Source organism: Capsicum annuum, chromosome 2, assembly GCF_002878395.1.
Source record: "Capsicum annuum cultivar UCD-10X-F1 chromosome 2, UCD10Xv1.1, whole genome shotgun sequence".
Lineage (NCBI taxonomy): Eukaryota > Viridiplantae > Streptophyta > Magnoliopsida > Solanales > Solanaceae > Capsicum > Capsicum annuum.
In genome coordinates this window covers 31877267-31899561 of record NC_061112.1, presented here as the reverse complement: position 1 = coordinate 31899561, position 22295 = coordinate 31877267, and the positions used below count along the sequence as shown (strand labels likewise).

The 22295-nt window shown below is 37.6% G+C and overlaps 1 protein-coding gene across 3 annotated transcripts in view; it reads left to right on the top strand.

The window, feature by feature from the left end:
- The window catches only part of LOC107857986 (3beta-hydroxysteroid-dehydrogenase/decarboxylase), a 48648-nt gene that overhangs the window by 5546 nt on the left and 20807 nt on the right, over positions 1-22295 (top strand). The window contains exons 7-12 of one of the 3 annotated variants that reach the window (XM_047405604.1): positions 1899-2097; positions 2550-2655; positions 4101-4275; positions 6286-6442; positions 13980-14046; positions 14248-14922. In XM_047405604.1, the coding sequence (XP_047261560.1) occupies positions 1899-2097; positions 2550-2655; positions 4101-4275; positions 6286-6442; positions 13980-14046; positions 14248-14393 (850 nt within the window). In that variant the 3' untranslated portion in view covers positions 14394-14922. Of the gene's footprint in view, positions 1-1898; positions 2098-2549; positions 2656-4100; positions 4276-5851; positions 6005-6285; positions 6443-13979; positions 14047-14247; positions 14923-22295 lie in introns of those variants that run through there. The other 2 variants (XM_047405600.1, XM_047405608.1) reach the window with 2 other exon arrangements.

Genomic DNA, 22295 nt, shown 5'->3' with positions numbered 1-22295 from the left:
ATAAGCCAATTGAAAAAAATTTACCTGTGGAACACAATAAAAAAAGAAGACTATTTTATGTGAAAGGTCCAAGTCCTAAAACAGTAAAAAGCATGCGCAATGTTATTGCTTACGTCATTATCATAAAATATGCCTATTCCTAATTTTTCTTTGCATAAAAGTATTTACCAAGTTTAGATTAATCACAAAACATTCGAGAAAACAAAATCATCTTACTAATAGGATAGATACTTCGCAGAATGCTTTTTGGAGGGTAGACAGATTCTAGATGCAGCATATGGTGAAAAAAGAAGTGGTGAATTCAAGGAGAAAGCAAAGTCTGGCAGGTGTACTGTGCAAACTTGATCTTGAAAAAGGCTTATGATCACGTGAATTGGAACTTCTTAGCTTCCATTATGCTTCAAACAGCTTTGAGGAGAAGTGGAGGAAATAGATCTATTTTTGCATCTCTTTGGTGAGATTTTCTGTGGTGGTGAATGATTGCCTGTGCGGTTTATTTGGGAGTTCGCGGGGTCTGTGACAGGGGATCCTCTATCACTGATGCTGTTTATTCTAGTTATGGAAGCTTTAAGTAGGATGATGGATAGAGGTGTCTTGGGGGCCTCGATTCTGCGGTTGGAGGTGTAGGGACAATATCAGTGTCTCACTTATTGTTCGCAGATGATGCACTGTTTTTTAGTTGATGCAGTTGTGACTCGATTGGATTATTTTGGCCAAGTGGCCAAGTTCTCACTTGGTTTCAGGTGGTATTAGGCCTTAAAATTAATTAATTTAAATGTGAGATTATTCTATTGGGGAGGTGAATGATGTTGGAGGTGGCTCAATCAAGCGAAGGTCAGGGAGGACTTGGAATATGAAGTCTAAAGATCCAAAACAGTTGCCTTTTAATGAAGTGGCCCTGGAGGTTCTGTGAAGAAGAATCATCTCTCTGAAAAGGAAGTGTCTTCATAAGTTTGGTCAAAGCAATCCTTTGGTGCTCCAATGAGGTGAATTGTACCTATGGGATGGGTGTTAGGAGGGTAATCAGAACACTATGGCCAGAGCTGCAGGAGAACTCTAGAATTAGGGTGGTATAATGGCATCAAAACCAGGTAGGTTCTAGAAGGATTATTGGTTAGTGAGACAACATTACAGGATAGATTTCCTGACCTCATGATGTTGTCTAGTAATCCTGATGCAATTGTTTCTGAATGTTGGTTCAACAATGGCTGGACTAAGTGGCACTGTGTGATTTGACTCTAAAGGCCCATTTGGACATGCGATGTGGAATCATGATCTGAAATTATTATATGAAGAAGTTTTTTTAGACATGCAATTTAGATCTTTTAAGTTGTATTTTTTCTCATAAACATGAAAACCCCACAAGTTGTGAAAACTGTCAAGTTTTCCCCAATTCTTATATAATGTTATCAAATAAGCAAACCATAGTTCATAAATAGGATATCATAATATTGGCATTACGTTGATAAAACACATATCTCCATGTTCCTTTTATAAATAAATGTTTGTGATTACAAACTTTCAAGTACACATAATTCATAAATATCCACTAGTCAACAATAATAAGTAACTAGTTATCTTTAATATTATTCTTTCACATGGAACAGGCAATCTCTTCACGCCGAGAATAAGTGTTTGTTACCTGTAAAACTAACTCAGTGTAATTCCTAGCCAACTGAAGCTGTGTATGATGCCTATTGGCATTTGTAGATGCAATTGAATAATAAACATGATTTTATCTCGTGCAGTCATGAAAAGGAACTATGGCTTCTCTGTTATTTCTAAGCAATTTCTGTTTGCTTAACACTTTAGCAGATACCATTGGTGTTTCTGCTTTTCGTTTACCTCATTTCTTACAATGTATATTATCTTTATTTCTGACTGTTCATAGTATGCAGGCCAAGAATTAAAATTCCTGCTTCTGTTATGATGCCAATTGCACATTTGGTGGAGTTGGCTTATAAGCTGTTGGTGGCATATGGAATGAAGGTTCCACAGTTGACCCCGTCAAGAATCAGACTCCTATCTTGTAGCAGAACATTTAGTTGTTCGAAAGCAAATGATCGCCTTGGCTACACACCAATTGTCCTACTTCAGGTTCCCCTACTTTCCTTGACATTGCTCTATTGGATCTGGTAATCCTACATTTGAACCATAAGTGCAATGCTGTATCTGCCTCTCACTCTCTGAAGTGTTAACGTATTCTACTCATAATCTTCCGCATTGAATAGTCCTTATTAACTTCTTAATGGATGCTTTCATTTCATATGTGGTCAGTGTTTCCGGCCAAAACATATTCTTGGACTTTTGGTGCTCGGAGTTGAACTTTCTACAGATATTTATTGCTTCACAGATGCATCAGTCTGAACTTCGATTTATGAAAGGAATTATGGAATTAGATTATATTTATACCTGTATTTTAAGTGTAAGAATTTTGTTGTAGGCCCTCGTTGGATAACATTACTATAAATGATTGTTCATTTTGCCAGAGTTTCTCTGGCTTTTGTTCTCATTATGTAACCAGTGATGATGCAATTCTAATTCTTTAGGAGGGCCTAAGGAGGACTATTGAATCATATCCGCATTTGAGAACTGAACAGCGGCCAGAAAAGGAAGGCCCTTCTAAATCTTCTCTATTTCTCGGAAGTGGGAGAGGTATGCATTTGACCTCTTTCTCATAACTTGAGCCTCTTATCTCCCCCATCTGAAATTTTAAAGTTATTTTATTTGTCTGATAGTTTATTTTAATTCTATAGCATATGTATTGCATCTATCTATGGATCCCACTGGGGATACACTTTCTGAAATTTGTTACATAGTATTCTTCTTATAGAACATCTCATTCAGGTCAAGATATTATATGCGACTTGTCTGAGTAAATGCCCCAATTAAATTTGTCAGAGTAATTCTGTTGCCAGAGCAAGCACATAGCTTCGAAGTGGTCCCTTATTATACATCGTTATACAACAACAACAACAACAACAAACCCAGTGTATTCCCACAAAGTGGGATCTGGGGAGGGTAAAATGTACGCAGTCCATACGCCACCTCTGAAGAAGCAGAGAGGTTCTTTCCGAAAGACCCCCGGCTCAAGATAAAGAATAGAAAATAAGGTCGTAATGACACATAACAGAAATAAGAAATAAGGAATAAGAAATAGTGAAAATAGAAATCAGAGAAATATGAAATACGAGAAATAAGAGCAATACAAAATAAGAAAATAGGAAATAATAAGTAAGAAATAGGACATCCACCTAGAAGTAACATACACTCACAGACCCAAGACACCCATCTCACCCAAACTCTCCTGACTAGAGGCTCCTACCTATAGACACAATCCTAGGATTACTAACCCGGCTACACAAGAGCTCTCCTGCTACTACCTGCTAGGATTATACATCGTTATATGTCAAATAAAATTTATGAGTAGTAAAAGATTGTATATGCTTCTTGCCTTATTACATTATCACACTTAATTACCGTGTTTGAAGAATGAACTGAAAGACATCCAGAACCAGTAGTTGGTGCATGGTGAATAGAGAAATCTTTATATTATCCCATCTCTATGTTTTCCTTCTTGTAAAATGATTTTAAAAAGCTTTTTAGCTCTGATGCTGACCATAGCAGTGCAGACAATTTTGTAAAATTTTAAGTTGATGAAGTGGTTTTTCCTCCATGTTTCTGTGGTGAATGATAAGTTGGGAGTTGAATATGAATTAGTTATCAATCTGAAACTGAAGGATGCAATTGCTTGGTTTTCTGCAAGGGAAAGAACAAACTTTACTTGTGGGAAGTCTTACTGTGCAATCTCAAACTGTCTTTCCCCTTGTTTTGGCTCATTTTCCAATATTATCTGGGAGACATGAATCGATTCTTCACTTATTTATCTGTAACCGAGCACAATTTCAACATTTTGACACTCCTTAGTTATGCTGCATGTTTGTAGAAGGTTCTGTCTAATGTGATAAACTGTGAATGGACAAATACTTGTATTCTTTTCTTCTTTTTTCTTTTTTGAATCTGGTAACCCAGATACTTGTATTCTATTTAAGAGAAAAACGGAAGATTCTGACTCAAACCTGTGTGACTGTATTTTGCAGTTGCTGACACACTTCTTTGGAGGGATAAGAAGCAGACATTAACAGCAGCATTAGTTGTGGCTGCAATATATTTCAATTTCGTAGCTTCTGGTGTCACCATAGTGACTTCTATATCACTGAGTCTGTTGTTGGCATCAATTTTCTTGTTCATCCATGGGAGACTGCCTCAAAGAATGTAATCATCTGTACTTTCTCTCCGTCTGTCTGTTAATTGGTATCGTACTATTGTTAAAATTTGTTTCAGTTACTGCAGTAATTTTTTAGCATGATTAGTAGTTGCTTAGGTTTAGGATGAATCTTTTTTTTTTTTTTGGAATTTTTAGATTTTGTTTATTTTGTAAAGATATTTTATTTTTTTAATTTTTGTTGTGCATAATTTCTGCAGATTATGTTTTCAAGTTGGCTATTTTTAAGCCCTCAATGCTTAATAAAATTATTGATAGACATTTTTAATCGTTCTTCAACCATTTTTGCTGCACCGTCTTTTAAAAAATCAGTACTGCTATCACAGCCTCATTAGTCTTACAGTTCTGTGAGTTCATCTAAAGAACTACTTTTAGAAGAGCCACTTTTTAAACATCACAAGCAACAGTCTCTTTCACTAGTGAAAACAATCAACAATTTTTTGCAAACCCTACAATTGGCCAAATTAAAGCACTTTCAAAAGTGCTTTTAAACAATCCAAGGTTGTTGAGGGTTCTTTTTTACTTTCATTTTCTTTTTTTGTTTTTGCACAAATCCAAAAGAAAAGAAAAGAAAAGTAGAAAGAGCAACAACAACAACAAACCCAGTGTATTCCCACCTAGTGGGGTCTGGGGGGGTAAGATGTACGCAGTCCATACCTCTACCTCTGATGAAGTAGAAAGGCTGTTTCTGATAGACCCCCGGCTCAAGGCACGAGATACCACACAAACACATAGTAAAGCACAGAAGCAGCTTACATAACATAAATACGGCACCCATGAGTAATATAAAATAGAGGAAAGCAGAGGAAAGCACACAGATTCGTAGTAAAACATGGAACACGGAACACGGAATCATAGCAAGAATAAAACCCCCACCAAGTAATTTCCTACACTAGCGACCCAAACTGGCCCTAATCCTCTGCCGTAATTCGCGTCCTCCAGACCTTCCTATCTAGGGTCATGTCCTCGGTGAGCTGAGACTGTTCCTATCTAGAAAGAGCAATGTTAAGAAAATGTGCAGGCTCAAAGATGCTCAAGACAATCCTCAAGCACAAGCAGAATTTGAGGAGGATCGACTTTTTTTAAATTGCAGCAACTAAAGCAAAGTAGTGTTGAGATTCATTTGTTACTGCAATTTCTAGCATAAGTTGCTTAGGTTTAGAATGAATCTACTTTTGAATTTTAAATTTCTAGAAGATTTTGTGTACTTTATTGAGATATTTTAGTTTTCTTGTATTCTTGTTATGCATAATTTTTGCAAATTACGTTTTCAAGTTGGCTATTTAAAACCCTCTATGTTTAATTATTGAGACACTTTTAATACTTCTTCAAACCATTTTTGCTGCACCATCTCTTAAAAACCAACCACTATCATGGTACTAATGGAATTGCTGACTATCAGCTAAGACTGCAAGTTTGTGACAGATTCTTTGTACTTTTTCTTGGTAAACCCAACTTTTTTCCCTTTTCTTCCTGTCTGTACTCTTGACTAATGACAATTGTTACCTCGATGGCTTTTTCCTATAGCCACAATACTTTTGATAATTATACATTTTCTTAGTGCAGTTATTCATCATCTAGGAAGGGGAGGGGAGCCTTGAAGTAAATGGTAAAGTTGCTGCCATGTGACCAGGAGGTCACAGGTTCAAGCCTTGGAAACAGCCTCTGGCAGAAATGCAAGGTAAGGCTGCGTACAATACACTCTTGTGGTGGGACCCTTCCCCGGACCTTGTACGTAGCGGGAGATTTAGTGCACCGGGCTGCCCCCCTTTTTTTTAGTTGTTGATCATCTAGATCTTGATTTAGGAAAGTCCATCTGTTCAGTTGATTTCTAGCTGGCTTTTAGAAATTATTCGCATTATATTAATGGTCATTCTGATATATACATGTTGATAAAGGTGCAGTCTACTGCATATGTATTGTACGTGGAGTAGCCAGGGAACTGGCATTGAGTCAGTTTCAGAGAGTGACAATTAGTTCCTTTTGTTTTCCTGGTACAGAATGGGTTATAAAATTGACAAGGTCCCCAAATCATACTTCCATGTATCGGGAGAGACATCGCGCCAAGTTGCTCTGTCAGTGGCCTCAGGGTGGAACTTTGTAGTGAAGGGTTTAAAAAATCTTTGTAAAGGGGCTGATTGCATGTTCTTCCTTAAGGTAATTGCTCACACATGTTATCTATTTCTTTTTCTTTTTTTAATTAGCACCAATTCAGTGCTATATGGTAGCATTCTTGAAAAAGAAAGAAGTTAGTGCTATATTGGCTTTATACAAAGAGTTAAGACTTTTCGTGAGGACAGTAATACATCCTTGTGCCCCATTAACATCTTCCTATTTACACAAAAGCATGAAATGTATAGGCACTTCAGTCTGTTTCTCTTGAGTTATAAACTTCGATCAAAACAGTATTATTTAGTACCAAAAGTGATGCAATGTTTCACTCATATTTGGCTGCCTATAAATTGATTATGCAATCTTTGTTTTCTTTTTGATGAATATGAATATTATGCATTCTTTTTCTGGAAAAATACAACGAGAACAACATACCCAATCTAATCCCACAAGTGGGGTCTTAGAAGGGTAATGCATACGTAGAACTTACTACCTTGGGATGTAAAGAGGTTGTTTCCGACAAACCCTCGCTCAAAGCAAGACAATTGAAAGCAGTTAGGAAAAAGAAAAAATAGAAGTAAAAAGGCCATGGTAAATACTAAAGAAAGCATGACAAACATTCGAAAAGAAACATTAACTACAACAACAACAACAACAAACCCAGTGTATTCCCACAAAGTGGGGTCTGGGGAGGGTAAAATGTACGCAGTCCATATCACTACCCCCGAAGAAGTAGAGAGGCTGTTTCCGATAGACTTCGGCTCAAGATAAAGTATAGTAAACATAAAGTATAGTTAACAAGATCGTAATGAAATGTGAAGCAGGGTGGATGACATAACATAAGTAAGGAATAAGAAATAATAAAATAGGAATCAGAGCAATACGGTAATAAGAGAAATAAGCGCAATATAAAATAAGACATGCAATAGGACACCCACCTAGTAACATACACTCACAGATCAAAGAAACCCACCACACCTAAACACTCCTGACTAGAGGCTCCTACCTATGAACACAGTCCTAGGATTACTAGCCTGGCTATACAAGAGCTCTTCTAACTACCTTCTAACTACTTGCTACAACCCACGCACTCATCCTAGCCTTTTACCCTTATCCGCGACCTCCACACCTTCCTATCTAGGGTCATGTCCTCAGTAAGCTGAAGCTGCTCCATGTTATGTCTAATCACTTCCCTCCCGTATTTCTTCGGCCTACCTCTACTCCTCCTGAAGCCATTCAAGGTTAGCCTCTCACACCTACGAACTGGGGCATCCGTGCCCCTCCTCATCACATGCCCAAACCATCTCAGCCTTTCTTCCTGCATCTTGTCCTCTACTGAAGCTACTCCCACCTTCTCCCGGATAATCTCATTCAACGCAACATTCTCATTTCTGTCACCTTCACTTTTTGAATGTGGGAGTTTTTGACTGGCCAACACTCCGCTCCATATAACATGGCTGGACAGACTGCCACTCTGTAGAGTTTGCCTTTAAGCTTAAGGCGCACCCTCTTATCACACAATACTCCCAAGGCGAGTCTCCACTTCATCCAACCTGCTCCAATACGATTAGAGACATCCTCATCAATCTCGCCATTCCCCTGAATCATAGACCCAAGATACTTAAAAGTATCCCTGTTACAAACATCCTGGGAATCCAACCTCACCACCACATCATCCTCCTGCCTCAAGTCACTAAACTTGCATTCCATATACTCCGTCTTGGACCTACTCAACCTGAACCCCTTAGAATCAAGGGTTTGCCTCTAAATCTCCAATTTTTCATTCCCCCGGCGTCTCATCAATCAGCACTACAACATCCGCAAACAACATACACCAAGGTACCTCATCTTGAATACTCCGCATCAACACGTCCATCACCAACGCAAACAAGAATGGACTAAGCGTCGAACCTTGATATAATATTAACTACAACAAAAATATAATAATATTGAAGTACAAGAAACAGTAAATAATAACAAAAATTGGAGAACAATAAACTACAAAAGTAGTACTATGGCTACTAAGAAAGGATAAGCGAGACAACGCTCAACTACATATTAACCGTCTACCCTAATCCATTCCCTTCATAACCTTATATCTAAGGTCATGTCCTCGGTAAGCTGAGACTACGTCATGTCTTGTCTAATCACCTCTTCCCAATACTTCTTCCACCTACCTTTTCCTTTCCTGAAATCATTAATAGCCAACCTCTTACAACTCCACACTGCGGCATCCATGCATCTGCTCTTCACATGCCTGAACCATCTTAGCTCGCTTCCCGAATCTTGTCCAACACCGAGGCTAGTCCCACCTTGTCCCAGATATTTTCATATCTAATTCTTTTTTCTTTTATCAAGTCTTCATTTCTAGTTTATCTCTCCTAGTATGACCACACATCCATCTGACCATCCTTATTTCCGCAACTTTCATCTTCTGAACGTAAGTTTATTTGGAAAAATGGATAAAATTATATCCTATCAGTTTGTTCATTCTTCCCGCCCAATTCATGTGTCACATTTCTATTCTTTTGATCTCTAAAATGTTTGACACTTGTAATAATGTAATAGGATCTTTAGCTTTAACGTGTGTTTGGCATGGGGTTGTAAAATATTTTCCAATTTTTCCATGTTTGGTTGGTCAAAATGTTCTGGAAAACATTTTCCCTATTCCTAAAAATCAGGAAACTGACTTTCCTTGTTGGTGTTGGGAAAGCTAGTTTCATAAGTGACATTTCATGTTGATTCACTCCTCCCCACCCCTTCTGCCCTCCCTCATTGCCCCCACCTTGTCACCCACACCCACCTCTTCCCACATAGTATTTGCATAAGTTATATATAAATGTTTATAATACATTTTATGTACTTACCAAACACCGGAATAAATAAGAAAATCACTATCTTTAGGAAAATACTCTCCATGCCAAACACATCCTAAATGGTGCAAGTTCATTTAATACTACTAAATCAAACACTATATGATATTTTCTCCTCTGAAATAGCCATAAAAGGTTTTCTCAACCAAAAGATTTTCAGCTTCTCCCTTTGTCCCTAAGAAACCGTCTTATTTTTTTTTTATTCATTCAAGAATGCTGTCAGTTGAATAAAAAATCCGTCATCTCCACTTTTTACTACTTCATTCATGCTATAAGTATCAAAATTCATTTTGGATCCAGTTCTGTCCATCAAAATTTGGGTTAATAAATCAAAACCAACTATCAACGTTTACGGTTTAGCAAGTTCTTTCATTAAACTATGGGGTGTTTACATTCACCCCTGAACCACATTATTCTGATGCAAATTGTGGTGGGAGAGAATGGTACATAACCATTAAAACAGTTAATCGTTCAACTGTTTATAAGTACAGTTTAGTCACCTTACCTTTATAGCCTTAGTTGTCTTATTTACACATTAGACCCGACAATTGTAAGAGGGGTTCCTATCTAGTCCTTTTCTCTTTTCTGCAAATAGTATTGTACCTGCCTTATTTCTCAAGGGGAGCAGGGTGAGTCATCTAGGGTTTAGGGATACTATATATTGTAATGTTCTCAATTGTAGTTGCTTTTTATCTAGAAATACACTTTAGCCGTAATATAGGTAGTTTTAGCTTAGCTTGCTCTTCTTTATTTTTTGCAATTTGAGTCACTATTTCATCCATTCTGCATCATATTCCATATCTAGAAAAAAACCCTCTAGAGTGTATCTGAGCTTCTGCGAGAACATGCTCCAAATGTATTTAAAATGTGATGACACAAGCAATTCAGTACAGAAAATCAAATCGAATTGCATTAAACTTTTTTGTTTTGGAGTAGACAAATCTACATTGAAGATACTGAGTCAATTATAGATATCCTAGGATTCTGCTAAGTTCTTTTGATCAGTTGTTCTTCCTTACAATGGCAAAAAAGAAAAAGGCCATTAGAATCATCCTTTAACTCTTAATTTCACCTGCCATAAGATCAGCCAAAGAAATATAAGGTTGGGTAGGGGGATTTCATCATGGTTGTCTATTTGACGTCAGTTTCACCAAAGTTTTGTGTTGATAGAGATCGACAATGGGGTTGGCGGTTTCTTTTCTGATTTTGGGGGTAGTTTCTAGGTTTTGATTGAGTGAAAGTGTTGAGAAATTGAAGAACATATCTACTTTATTGTCCCAGGTTCTTTTAGGGGTCGTTGTGGGAATAAACTGGGTATGCATAGTAGTAGTAGTAGTTGGTTGGGAAACAAGTTATGCTGGGATTAATTATGCCATATTAGTTATACTGGTATTTGTTGTCATGGGATTAGTTATCTTGATATTATTTTTAGTGGTTGTTTGGTTTGTGGTACTAAAAATAATATGCATTGCATTTCTTCTAAGAATATATGTTTGTTTACAAAAATACCCTTCACACGTTTAAATATTTTAAAATAACTTTTACCTCACATAAATAAAACTTCACAGCTTCATTAAAATAATAATATATTTAAAATTTGAAACAAAACAAATATTGTAAACTCAAACAAAAATATGTCTTCAACACTATTTTTAAAAATTTGTATCAAAAATATATACGCTTATCATTTATTAAAAAAAATAACTGATTTTTGAAGTGGCTTATTCAAGCACATTTTTTTAAATCTTTAGGTATTGAAATGAAAAAAAATAATTTTATATGTTTTTAAACTCTTTTTTTTAAATTTGAATAATTAAATTAATATTAATAAATCTACAATAAACATTGTAACATAATGAATTGTTTTGAAAGGGTGAAAAATTAAATTTAAATTAAAAAAAAATTAAACTAACCTAACTTAATTCACATGCATGACCCCATTTCCTATTTTTTCTCCACATCCTCACCAATCACTCACCCACTAATTATTAGTTAATTGTGCTGTTACAACCATTCAAATAAATAATTTGTAAAGCGGCTCAACTTTCTCATTTTATGTCTTCAATTGAAAAAGAATTCCTATAGCCTTTACAATCAATTTCTACATTCACATATGAAGAGCTCCAAATTTCTTATTCTAGTATCATTAATTGAGCAACCTTGTGCCTACGAAGGAACTTACAATTCCAAGATATATGTGTGTGTGTGAAAAGTGATATTCAAATGGTTTGGAGGGTAATTTTGTCATTTTATGGCTTTATCCCAAGGTAAATTATGTTGGGATTATTTATACTACCCAAAGGGTGGGATAACTTATCCCGGTACTATTTGTTAGTCCCGGGATAACTTATCCTGAACTTGACAACCAAACAAGGCAACAAAATTTTTATCCCGGGATTATTATTTACCCGGGACTATTTGATTTAGTACCTTACACCAAACGACCCTTACTATATTAAAACTATAAGGGGAAAATGGAAAAAAAAAAGAAGTAAGAATGAAGGGATTGAGAATTTTTTGGTTAAGATGAAACTCAAATGTGAAGAATGTTGAAGAAGACTTAAAAAATGTGAGGAAGGGATGAAGAAATTTTCATTCAGATGAAACTCAAATGTGCAAACTCAATTGAGTTTGTTTGAAGAACAATGTTGAAAGATGAACAAGAATAGGAAATAAAAAAGTGAAAGAAAACTTAATAAGTAAAAAAAATAGGAAGGAAAATTTAATTTTTGGCTTAATTTGCTGTTAGAAAATTCATGCGGCGGTATTTTCATCTTCCACACCATGCTAAGGGGAACATAAATTCTCTGCCACTTGGCACTCTGTGGCTTTGTGTGTGGGATGGGGTGGTGGGGTGGTGGTGATGGTGTAAATATGACATAATGTAGTTCAAAGGTAATATAAACACCTCATGGTTTAAGTATGGACTTGCAAATCATTGATAAACCTTGTATAAAAATTGAGTTAACACTTTCTCTATACAGGGAATATCACTGTAGCCTCGTTAAAACTTTTTTTCCAGATATTGGACAAGACAACTGGAAGTAAGAAGAAAAGCATGATTAGAAATAAATGAGAACGGGAAAAAGATCTTAGTTTGGAATAACATTCACAGACAACGGAGTTTCAGTTTTCTATTGTTCAGCTCTATTGATACAAAACCTTTGCATAAGTAATTAGAGACTCAAAGTCCTAAGAATTAAAGGAAACAATTTCAAATGATCACAAACTTAAGCTCTTACATAACTCATGTACTTCCATGACAAGTACTACCTTTGTCCTATTTTATGTGAAGGTGTTTGACTGGACACGTAAGTTTTAAGAAAGAAAAAAGACTATTGAAACTTATAGTTTTAACAATGCCATGAGATTCCAGAGGCAATAAATTATGTCCTAGGAAGTTTAAAATTACACTTTTCTAAATATGGAAAATGGTCATTCTTTTTGGAACGTACTAAAAGGAAAGCGTGTCATATAAATTGTGATAAAGAGTGTTCTAAACATCAGTTTTATCAAAGGTTCGCTTGAAATGCTATTAAGCCCTGAAGTGAGCGTCAAAACGTATTGAGTGCTTCACTTTGCTTAATGTGTCGTCGTCAAGGTTCTAAGGCATATTTTTCCTTGCCAATGAGCTTCTATGACACTAAACAGTTATTTCACTTTATCATAATTTTGTTAAAAATTTCTTTGTCCTATATTTGTCGTTCATGCTTATAATTGTTAGTCTTGGACTTAACATATATATTTGTATTTTTTTCTCCCTTTGTGCCTTTCTTCATTAAAGGCCACACGCCACGCTTTATTTTCTCTTTCCACTTATAGCCCCAATGAAACTTGGTTGTCAAGGATAAGAGGGATGTAAATTTTAAAGAAAGCAAAAGAAAAGAGCAAGTTCTAAAAAATATTTGACTCTCAACTACAATCTATGCAAGATTATGGAACTTTGACATTCACAGAAAATGAAAAGGTAAAGATGTCACTAAGGCGCTACAAAAAGGAAATTGTGTGCTTGGGGAAGTAAGAAATCTGACAGTAATTGGTGAGAGAATTGTGGAGAGTAGATGAGTAGTTTGGTTTGATGCAGCATATGTGAGATGGGGGAGGAATCCTGTTAAGTTGTAAGAGAGTACTGTTCTCCGATGTATGAGTGATGTTTGGGTGTGTATATTCAGATAAGTAATGTTCTTTAGATTGATTGATGTGTTGCAGTAGGAAGAAATAGCTGCAATCCAGTTCCTTTTCGGGAGGGGGTTGTGTTTCTGTTCAATAGATGAGTTTCTTCTTCACATTGCATATTTAGGATAAGGGGAATCTTCTTTCTTTTTATTTTTTATTTGTTGGGGGTTGGGGTTTTCTTTTTTTTGGGGGGGGAGGGATCAGTTAGGTTTCTTTTTCCAAGGAACACAGATTTGTTATGTTTCCGGTTTGCTGTATTTTAGTTGGAACTTTCTTAATTCCCCTTGAGTGCCACGGCAATAATTTACATTTACCTATTTAGAACCCCAACTACGTGATAAGATATAGAATAAGAATTTTTTTGTTACACCTGAATATAAAAATCCTGATAACACGTTGGACACAAAAGGGATGTGATTTTCTAGGTCTCTTGCTTCTATATGCAACATGAGTAATTACATATACACTGTTCTGTTACTGGAACTTCCTCCATCTGTTAGTTTGTGAAATCTTTCATTTGGATGATGAAACAGGTGGCTCTCTCTCTATTGATTCTAAGTATCCTTGGAACCATTTCTCTACGGAGTTTATTTGTCATAGGTAAGTGGTCTCTCTTTACTCTCTCTATCCATATATGCTCCTACTGATTCTGAAATAGTACATTTATCCTCGAGAGTACATGGTAACAATTCATTTGCATCAAGAATTTGTTAAACTTTCTCCTAAATTATGCAAATAGCAGCTGCTATGCAAGTTCAATCTCATGTTTGGGTGCTCTGACCATCTTATGTCAAACTGCAGGAGTCCCAGGTGTCTTTACTTTGTTTTTCATATATGAGAAAAAAGAGGAAGAAATAGATCATCTACTTAATGAGATTGTCTCATTTATATGGAAATTGAAGTCTGATATTTCTGGGAAAATTTTCAGCTCTGCAAAAGTCCGATAATAGACAGAAATGACCTGATCGAGCTTCTTCCTCATGTTGAGAAGCTTAAGCAGGTTCTTGAAGTTCAACGACTTCAAGCTTTTCCGTACCTGTAACATATTCATGGTTGGGAACCTTGCCGATAGCCAGTTTTCTGTCTGATCTGATATCAGTCTGTCGTGTGTGAAGGCATTATCTTTTGTTTGCTCCTCATTTCTTTTCTCTTTCCCTCTTCTGTTAATATTGCTAGAGTATGTTTGGCTCTCACTGGTTTCGTTCTGGTACTATATCTGTTGGGTCTATCCTTGATTAGAGATTTATCTATGAAAAATATGAAGCGGAGTTCGAAGAAGGGAGGGAGGACCTTTTTTTTTTATCTTCAAAAACTGAATCGTGGCAGAGGTGGGGATAAAGACAAATTGTAGTATCTATTGTGATAATGTGTAATTTTGCTGCTCGTGAAGAATTGTTTTTGTGTGAGGGCAGCATTGCTCTAGTTTTGACTTCAAAGTTAAAAGAAAGCATCTTAAATGTTACTCTTATTCTTTCATTGCCTGCGCGTTAGTAGCATGCAGAGGTATCATATGTTACTGGTAGTCTCTCTCTCTCTCTCTATATGTGTGTTTAAAGGATGAGTTCGTAGATTAACTATCAAAACGTCGGACATTGTTACAGTAGTGATGGCATGTTAACAGATGATTGTTTAACTTGTCTAGTAAAAGTAGTTCCTCGTGTGTCTGCCTCTAGTGCGGCATGTACAAACACAAGAGGTAACAAAACAATAGTGCTTCCAAAAAGGTTGTTCTTCGTCCATTCCTTTGCTAGCGCATCGGCCATATTGTTTTGTTCCCTATATACGTGCACCGACATTGTTGCTCCCAACCCCAACATCAATGACATGTATTCACACAAAAGATTGCAATAGAGAGGATGGTTAGATATAAGCATGTCAATTATGGCTTTGCAGTCTATCGATTTGAAAGGGTTTAAACCCATGAGCTTTGGGTAGAAAGAGACCTCTTCATAGGGCTAGGATCTTGGCCATGAGGGGGTTGGTGTGAGGGGTGTGTTCCTGGCATCCTAGCTTGTAGCTGCCTAGATGATCTCTAAAGGCACTCTTTAGCCCCTTAAGGCTTGGTTTAGCATTAGCTGAACTGTCAATGTTAAGCTTGTAAGTTCCCCTTGGAGGGGGGGTTCCCATTAGACTTGGATTTGGATGGGGATTAAAAGGTCCAGGTTTGAAGTGTGATCTTTTACAAGGAGATGGTACTCCATGGCTAGTTGAACACTCCATCTTTGGGTTGAACAAGTTATTGTTCCTGGTAAGTTGAAGGTTCCAAAGGTAGCGAGGAATAAGTTCTTTCCAAGTAAGGATGTGATTGTAAGCTTTCTTTGAAGAGGCTCTTCAGTAATCCATCTAGTTGGTGCTATTTATGTTATTAAGGTCAATGCAACTGAGGGATAGGTTACAGAGGCTTAGGTTGTTTCAGAATTGGGTGGTAGTGGGGAAATGGAAGATGTGGGATATGTTTTCCTGGGCAACACCGCAGAAACAACAGGTGTCCTGAATGTTCAAGCTAATATTGTGAAGGTAGTTATTGGTGGGAAGTTTTCCATGGTAAATAAGCCAAAGAAAGGTTTTTACTTATTTGGGATAGTCAGCTGGCCAGATATGGCCGAAGTTAGGATTTGGACTACCATTGTCCAGATTGTGCTCTGGTCTGAGGCAGTCATAAGCACTGCTTGTAGTAAAGAGGCCATTGCTAGTGAGGGTCCAGATGTGATGTCTTCTTTTGTGCTATTGAGAGTTCGAGGGTAATTATGAAGAATATAGATCACATTGTAGGATAGTTTAAAGGAGATCTTGGAAGGTCCCAAGTGCATTGGTGTAGATTTCCTTGGTGGTAAGAGGTTTCTTATCTCTATTATAGGGACCCTGAATGATATTCCTCAAGGCTCCTAGATGGGGATCCAGTTATCAGCAAAAATTTCACTGTCACCTTTTTGAACATTCGAAGCCCAGCCAGAGTAGCAGCAATCTTCCTAACCATTTTTTTATCTTCTTTTAGGTTCTGGATATAATACTTTTACCTCCCTTATTTTTGGGGTTCTTTGTGGTATTTATTGAGTAGGATTTGGGCTCAAAGATTGTTGGGGTTCTTCAAAATCCTCCAGGCAAGGCTGATGTGGAGGGCTCTATTCTTTAGCTCAGTCTTATGTAAGCCAAGACCTCTCTGAGCTCTCTTGTTGGTAATGGTATCCCAGTTAAGGAGGTGGTTCTTTTTTCTTAGCAGCTTTCCACCATATGAAGTCCTTTTGAATTTTATTAATGCTATCAATGATCCTAGTAGGGAGCTTGATAAACTACATAATGTGCTAAGGATACTGCCCAAGGTGGCTTTAGTCAGGACAGTCCTGCCAGCCATATGAAATACTTGGTTTTCGAGCCTGTTAGCCTATTTTGCATTTTATCTAGGATGAATTGAAAATCACTATTGATAGGTTTCTTGTTGAAGTCGAGGTACCCCAAGTATTTGCCAAAATTAGGGATGGCTTTTATATTTAGGAGTGAAGAGCAATAAGAAAAAGTATCAGTGGAGCAATTCTTGGAGAAAATGACTTGATTTGGAGTGGTTGATTTTCTGGCCAGATTAGTGGCAAAAAGAGGGAAGGATGTTAGTGATGGAGAGGTAGTTTTCCTGATTGGCCTTGGAGAAAAGGGCGAGGTAATCAACAAAGAACAAGTGAGGAATTTTTGAGCCACCAGTTGTGATACTGATGGGGGCTAGAGCCTTGGAGTTGACAGCTCTGTCAATGCTTCTAGAGAGTCTTTCCACCATGCAGAGGATGAAGAGGTAAGGGGACATGGGGTCCCCTTGCCTAATGCCTCTGGTAGGTTAAAAGAGGAGAGTTTTCTTTCTATTCATAAGGATGAAGATTGTGCTAGTGGAGACAGGCCATGATAAGTTGGGTCAGCTCGGGTGGAAAATTGAAATAGATTAAGGTACTCCTAATGAAAGACCACTCTAGTTTATTAAAGGCTTTTCTAGATCAATCTTGAGGATCATGTAAGGGTTCTTGCCTTTCATTTCCTGAATTGAGAGATGTATTCTTGGACAATAATAGCATGGTCATTGGCACTTTTAGTGGTAAGGAAGCTTGCTTGACTAGGTCCAATGATATTGGGCAAAAGGGCTTGATTTTGTTCACTACAATTTTAGTGATCAGCTTGTAGTTAGAATTACAAAGGTTAATAGGTTTGAAGTTTTTCATAGAGGTGGCATTGTCACAAGGTAGGGGAGGGTTGTATTGGTTTCAGAGGGCATGGTGACATTGGTGAAAACCTCTTTACAAAATTCCTCAGTTTTGGGCTCTACCAGATTCTAGTATTTTTGGTAGAACATAGGATGTAATTCACCAGGGCTAGGAACTTTGAAGGGCTTGAAGGATTTAACGGCAATTTGGATCTTAATGTCTCTGAGGGGCCTATCTAATTTGGTCATGTGGCTAATTAGTTGGAGTGGAGTGCCACTGCTGGGTTCATGACTTCTTAAGAAAGAGAGGGAGTGGTCAGCACTGTAGAGCTCAGTGAAGAATTGGAGGATGCGCTTGGTGATTTCCTCTTCATAGTGGAGATTATTGCCAGCCTCATCCACTATGGAGCTAATTTTATTTCTTGTCCTTCTAGTGAGAGTAGAGGCATGGAAAAAGGAGGTGTTGGCATCTCTACCAGAAAGCCAGTTAATTTTGGGTTTAATTTTCCAAAATCTTCCTCATTTTGCAGAAGACCCTTATATTCACACAGAAGGTCATTTTTAAGCTTTTGGAGAAAGTGACTATGATGGTAGTAGTAAGATTTTTGAATGTCATCCAGCCTTGGAAGGATTTTATTCATTCTTTAGAAAATGTTAGCCAAACACATTGGCATTCCAGAAAATAGCCTCTTTCTGGAAAGTGCTGATGGCTTGGGTGAGGCTATTGGGAGGGGTGAAGTATTTATGGATTAGGTCCTTAAAGAAGGGGTGACTATACTACAAGGGTTCTAACCTAAAAGGTTTGTTATTGGGGAGGGCTCCTGATTGGAGAGGGAGAGGAGGAGGGGACAATGTAGATGTGTTATTGTTGACTCCGGATATCGTTTTATCCAAGAGTCTTTGGCTACACACCTATCAAGTATCAAGTCTTTTCAAGATTAGGCATTATCTATTATGATGCCTTTTATTGCTTCAAGTGTATTTACAGCCCTTAAAGCCTAAATTTATCATGCTATAATTATTGAGACATTGTCTAAAGTCATGCATTCTTTCTTTTAGAGGAGGGGCTATTCCCCCCAAGCTTCTCACTAGTATTTAGCACTTCGTTGAAGTCTCTGCTAATTAGCCAGTCCTCTTTGTTGGATTGAGCTAATTGACAGAGTTTATCCCAAAGGGTAAGTCTAGTGTTGAGCTCAGGGCTAGCATAAAGAGTAGAAAAAACCCAAGGTTTAGAGTTGGGGATTACCTTAACCATAACATGGATGCCCTGGTTGGTGATGGATATGCTGTCCAACTTGAGAGCATCCTCCTTCTACATAACAACTATACGACCCTTCTGGCCTGAAGCACTAGGTTGAACTTATGCATCGAACTTGAGGGTTTCAGAGAGCATTGTGCTCCGCCATCTTGGTTTCCAAAAGCACAAGCATTGTAGACCTATGGTTTTTCACCATAGCCTCACATTGCCTACAGAAGCTTGCACTATTGGCTTCCCTCATGTTCCAGATGATGAGTTTCATCAAGTCCAAATCTTGAGGTGGTTATGTTAGCGGACTCTTTCCCTTTCCCTCCTGGGTGTCTGTACTTGTCCTTTGTATAGGATTACTGTAGCTGTGGGGGGGACATTGTCGCCTTTGTTCCTCAGGATCAGAGAGTAGATCTTCATTTCTCTTGGACAGTGAGCTATAGTAACTGTACTGAAGTGCCCGCTGAACTCTTTGAGAATGGGCTTTTATAGAAGAAAGTGATTATGCTTGGTCTCCAAAGGCTTCCAAGATTTGCTCGATTTCTTGGTTGTTCTCTTTTAGAGCCTCTAGCACTAAGTGTGTACTTTGGTGTTCTCCATTTGGAACTAAGGGCCATGGGACACAGTTCAGGGTTTGGGAGCTGGGTAGGTAGGTGGTAGTGGGATAGATGAGTAAGCTGCTGAAGGTGTGTTCCATGAGGGAGTTGAGCTCCCCCGTGTTTATTATATTTAGCATTCAAATCCAGTTCATCAAAATTCAAGATCAAGACCACAAGATTCAAGAACAAGCCCAAAAACCCTTAAATTCAAGTACAAGTCAAGATCAAATCCATCAAATTCACAAATAAAGTTCAAATTCAAGATCAAGCTCGAAGCCTTTGAATTTATATTTGAAAAAGCGAATTAGAGAATTCATAGAGATTGTAACACTCACATATTGAAATCAATAAAACGATTGTTACAATATTTTTTTTGTCCCGATTATTTATTTTCTTGATCTCAAAATTTTACTGTGTAACAAATTTTGGCACGCTCAGTGGGATGATCTCTACCTCTTATCTCAACTTTTTCCAACTTTGAAGATTAAAAACATCAAAATAACTTCCAAGAAGGTCAATGCTCAATCAACTGCTTCCAAGGTTGTTACTTTCGAAAGCTTTGGAAATGTCACAAGGAGCAAGGCCAATATGCTAGGATAACAAACACATCTAGTGTCTTCCGCGACAACTCCAGTTTTTGGATCTTAAACCCCAAAAGGAGTGAGGTCTCATACAAGTGGTTCAGAGAAATGAAGCAATGTGGGGGAATCACTTAAGAAGACTCTAGCTCTATTCGAGCATTCTGGTTCCAAATACTCTGGCATAAAGAACGATGGCCGTTCAACTAACACATCATCTCCACTTACACCGCATAAACTGAGTACTTCAAAGTGATCATGCAAGCAATGGTGACTAATGCCTCATCTGTGGAGGAGCAGCTTGCAAACCTGAGGAAGGCAATTGAAGGTCTTACTAAGTATGTGCAAAATCAAGACGCTCGAATTGATAAGTTGGCGGATAGGATGAATGACTTAATAGACGAAGAGTCTAGCCATGCGCCTGGGAAAGCTTTAGAAGTTTACGAGATAGAATATCCTAGAAACAAATGCCACTTATGAGGAAATAATCCTGGTTGATTAGTTGAAAGAGTTCATTGAAGGGACCCTCAAAGATAAGTGTGATGTTGTCACTAAGTCTTCCTTGATATATGCGAAAACCTACACTGCAAGAATTGATAACCTCAAAATGCCTTCCGGCTATCAACCCCCCTAATTTTAATAATTTAAGGGAAAAGAGAATCCAAAGCAACATGTCACACACTTTGTTGAGACATGTCATAATATTGGAACTTACGATGACTATCTTGTCAAACAATTTGTTCGTTCCCTAAAGAGAAATACCTTTGATTGGTATACGGACCTTGAGCCTAACTTCATCAGTAGTTGGGAGAAATTAGAACATGAGTTCCTAAATTACTTTTATAACATAAGGCATATAGTGAGCATGGTAGAGCTCACAAATACTCGACAAAGAAAGGACGAGCCAGTTATTGACTTCATCAATCGATGGAGAAATGTGAGTCTAAACTGTAAAGACAGGCTCAACAAAACTTCTGCAATAGAGATGTGCATTAAAGGAATGCACTGGGAGCTTCTCTATATCTTGCAAGGCATTAAGTCAAAATCCTTTAAAGAGAGTTATTCGTGCTTATGACATGGAGTTGAGCATATCATTTGCTGGAAAGGGAATAAGGCCTATCCATGACCCTCGAAGGGGAAAAGATAAGTAGGAACCCAAAAGATGGTGCAATTCTGTCCCTAAAAGTGACAATAAGGAATCCATGAATGTTGACGTGTCTCCTGTGAAGGTCACCACGAAGGTGAAAAAGAAACAAAGCGTGAAGATGACTTTTCGAGCACGTAAAAATCAGAAGTTAACTTTAAAGGAGCTGCAAGAAAAGGAATACATTTTCCTTGATTTCGATGTTGCTGAGATTTTCAATTAAGTTCTTGAGCATAGGCTCATTGAACTTTCAGAGATAAAACGCCCCGATGAAGTTGGAATAACCAGTGAACCAAATTATTGCAAGTATCATAGGCTTGTTGGTCACTCTCTGAAAAAATATTGTCTTCAAGGACAAAGTCATGCAATTGGAAAATGAGAAGAAGATCTTCTTGGATGATGAGATGGCCAGTTCTCATAAAATCTCTATCACTTTTGGCTCGCTCGATCCTGTGCAAACATGTGTCGAAGAGCATAATAAGGAACTATTAGAGCATGATAGATCTTCAGTTGATGAAAGTGATGATGAAGGTTGGACTTTGGTAACTAGGCACATACGCAAGAAGATCAGTCTATGAAAGAAGTCGTTCGAGCAGCCAACTAGAGGGAGAATGGTGAATTAACCAAGGAAATAGAGGCTGGTTAATACAAGTACGACCACAAAGATGGGCGCATGTGAAAGTATAATGACCCTGAGGCTTGGAGTGTGCGAGTGAAGGACTTAAAACACACCAAACCGATCCTAATATCACACTTGGATTGTAACGAGGATCCTTGGAACACAACAAGGCAGCCCCTAAATACATTTGAAGGGCACCTAGCTCCTAAAGGGCATTTTAGACATTTTGTATTTTATTTGTAACCTAGTATAAATAGAACATTGTAGGGCTTTTAGACGTAGATTATTCATGATGTTGTAAGTCTTGAAATACAAAGAAACACAAGTCGTCTCCCTTTGGAGGCACAAAATCGAAACTAGGCATAGAGAGTGTGGATTCACTCTTATTGATCTCATGGCTTGGAAACGTGATGCTTGGGAGGCAGATTTCGACCTTGTGTCTTCGTAAGAGATATGTGAACGTTTTACTGTTAAGGGTCCAAG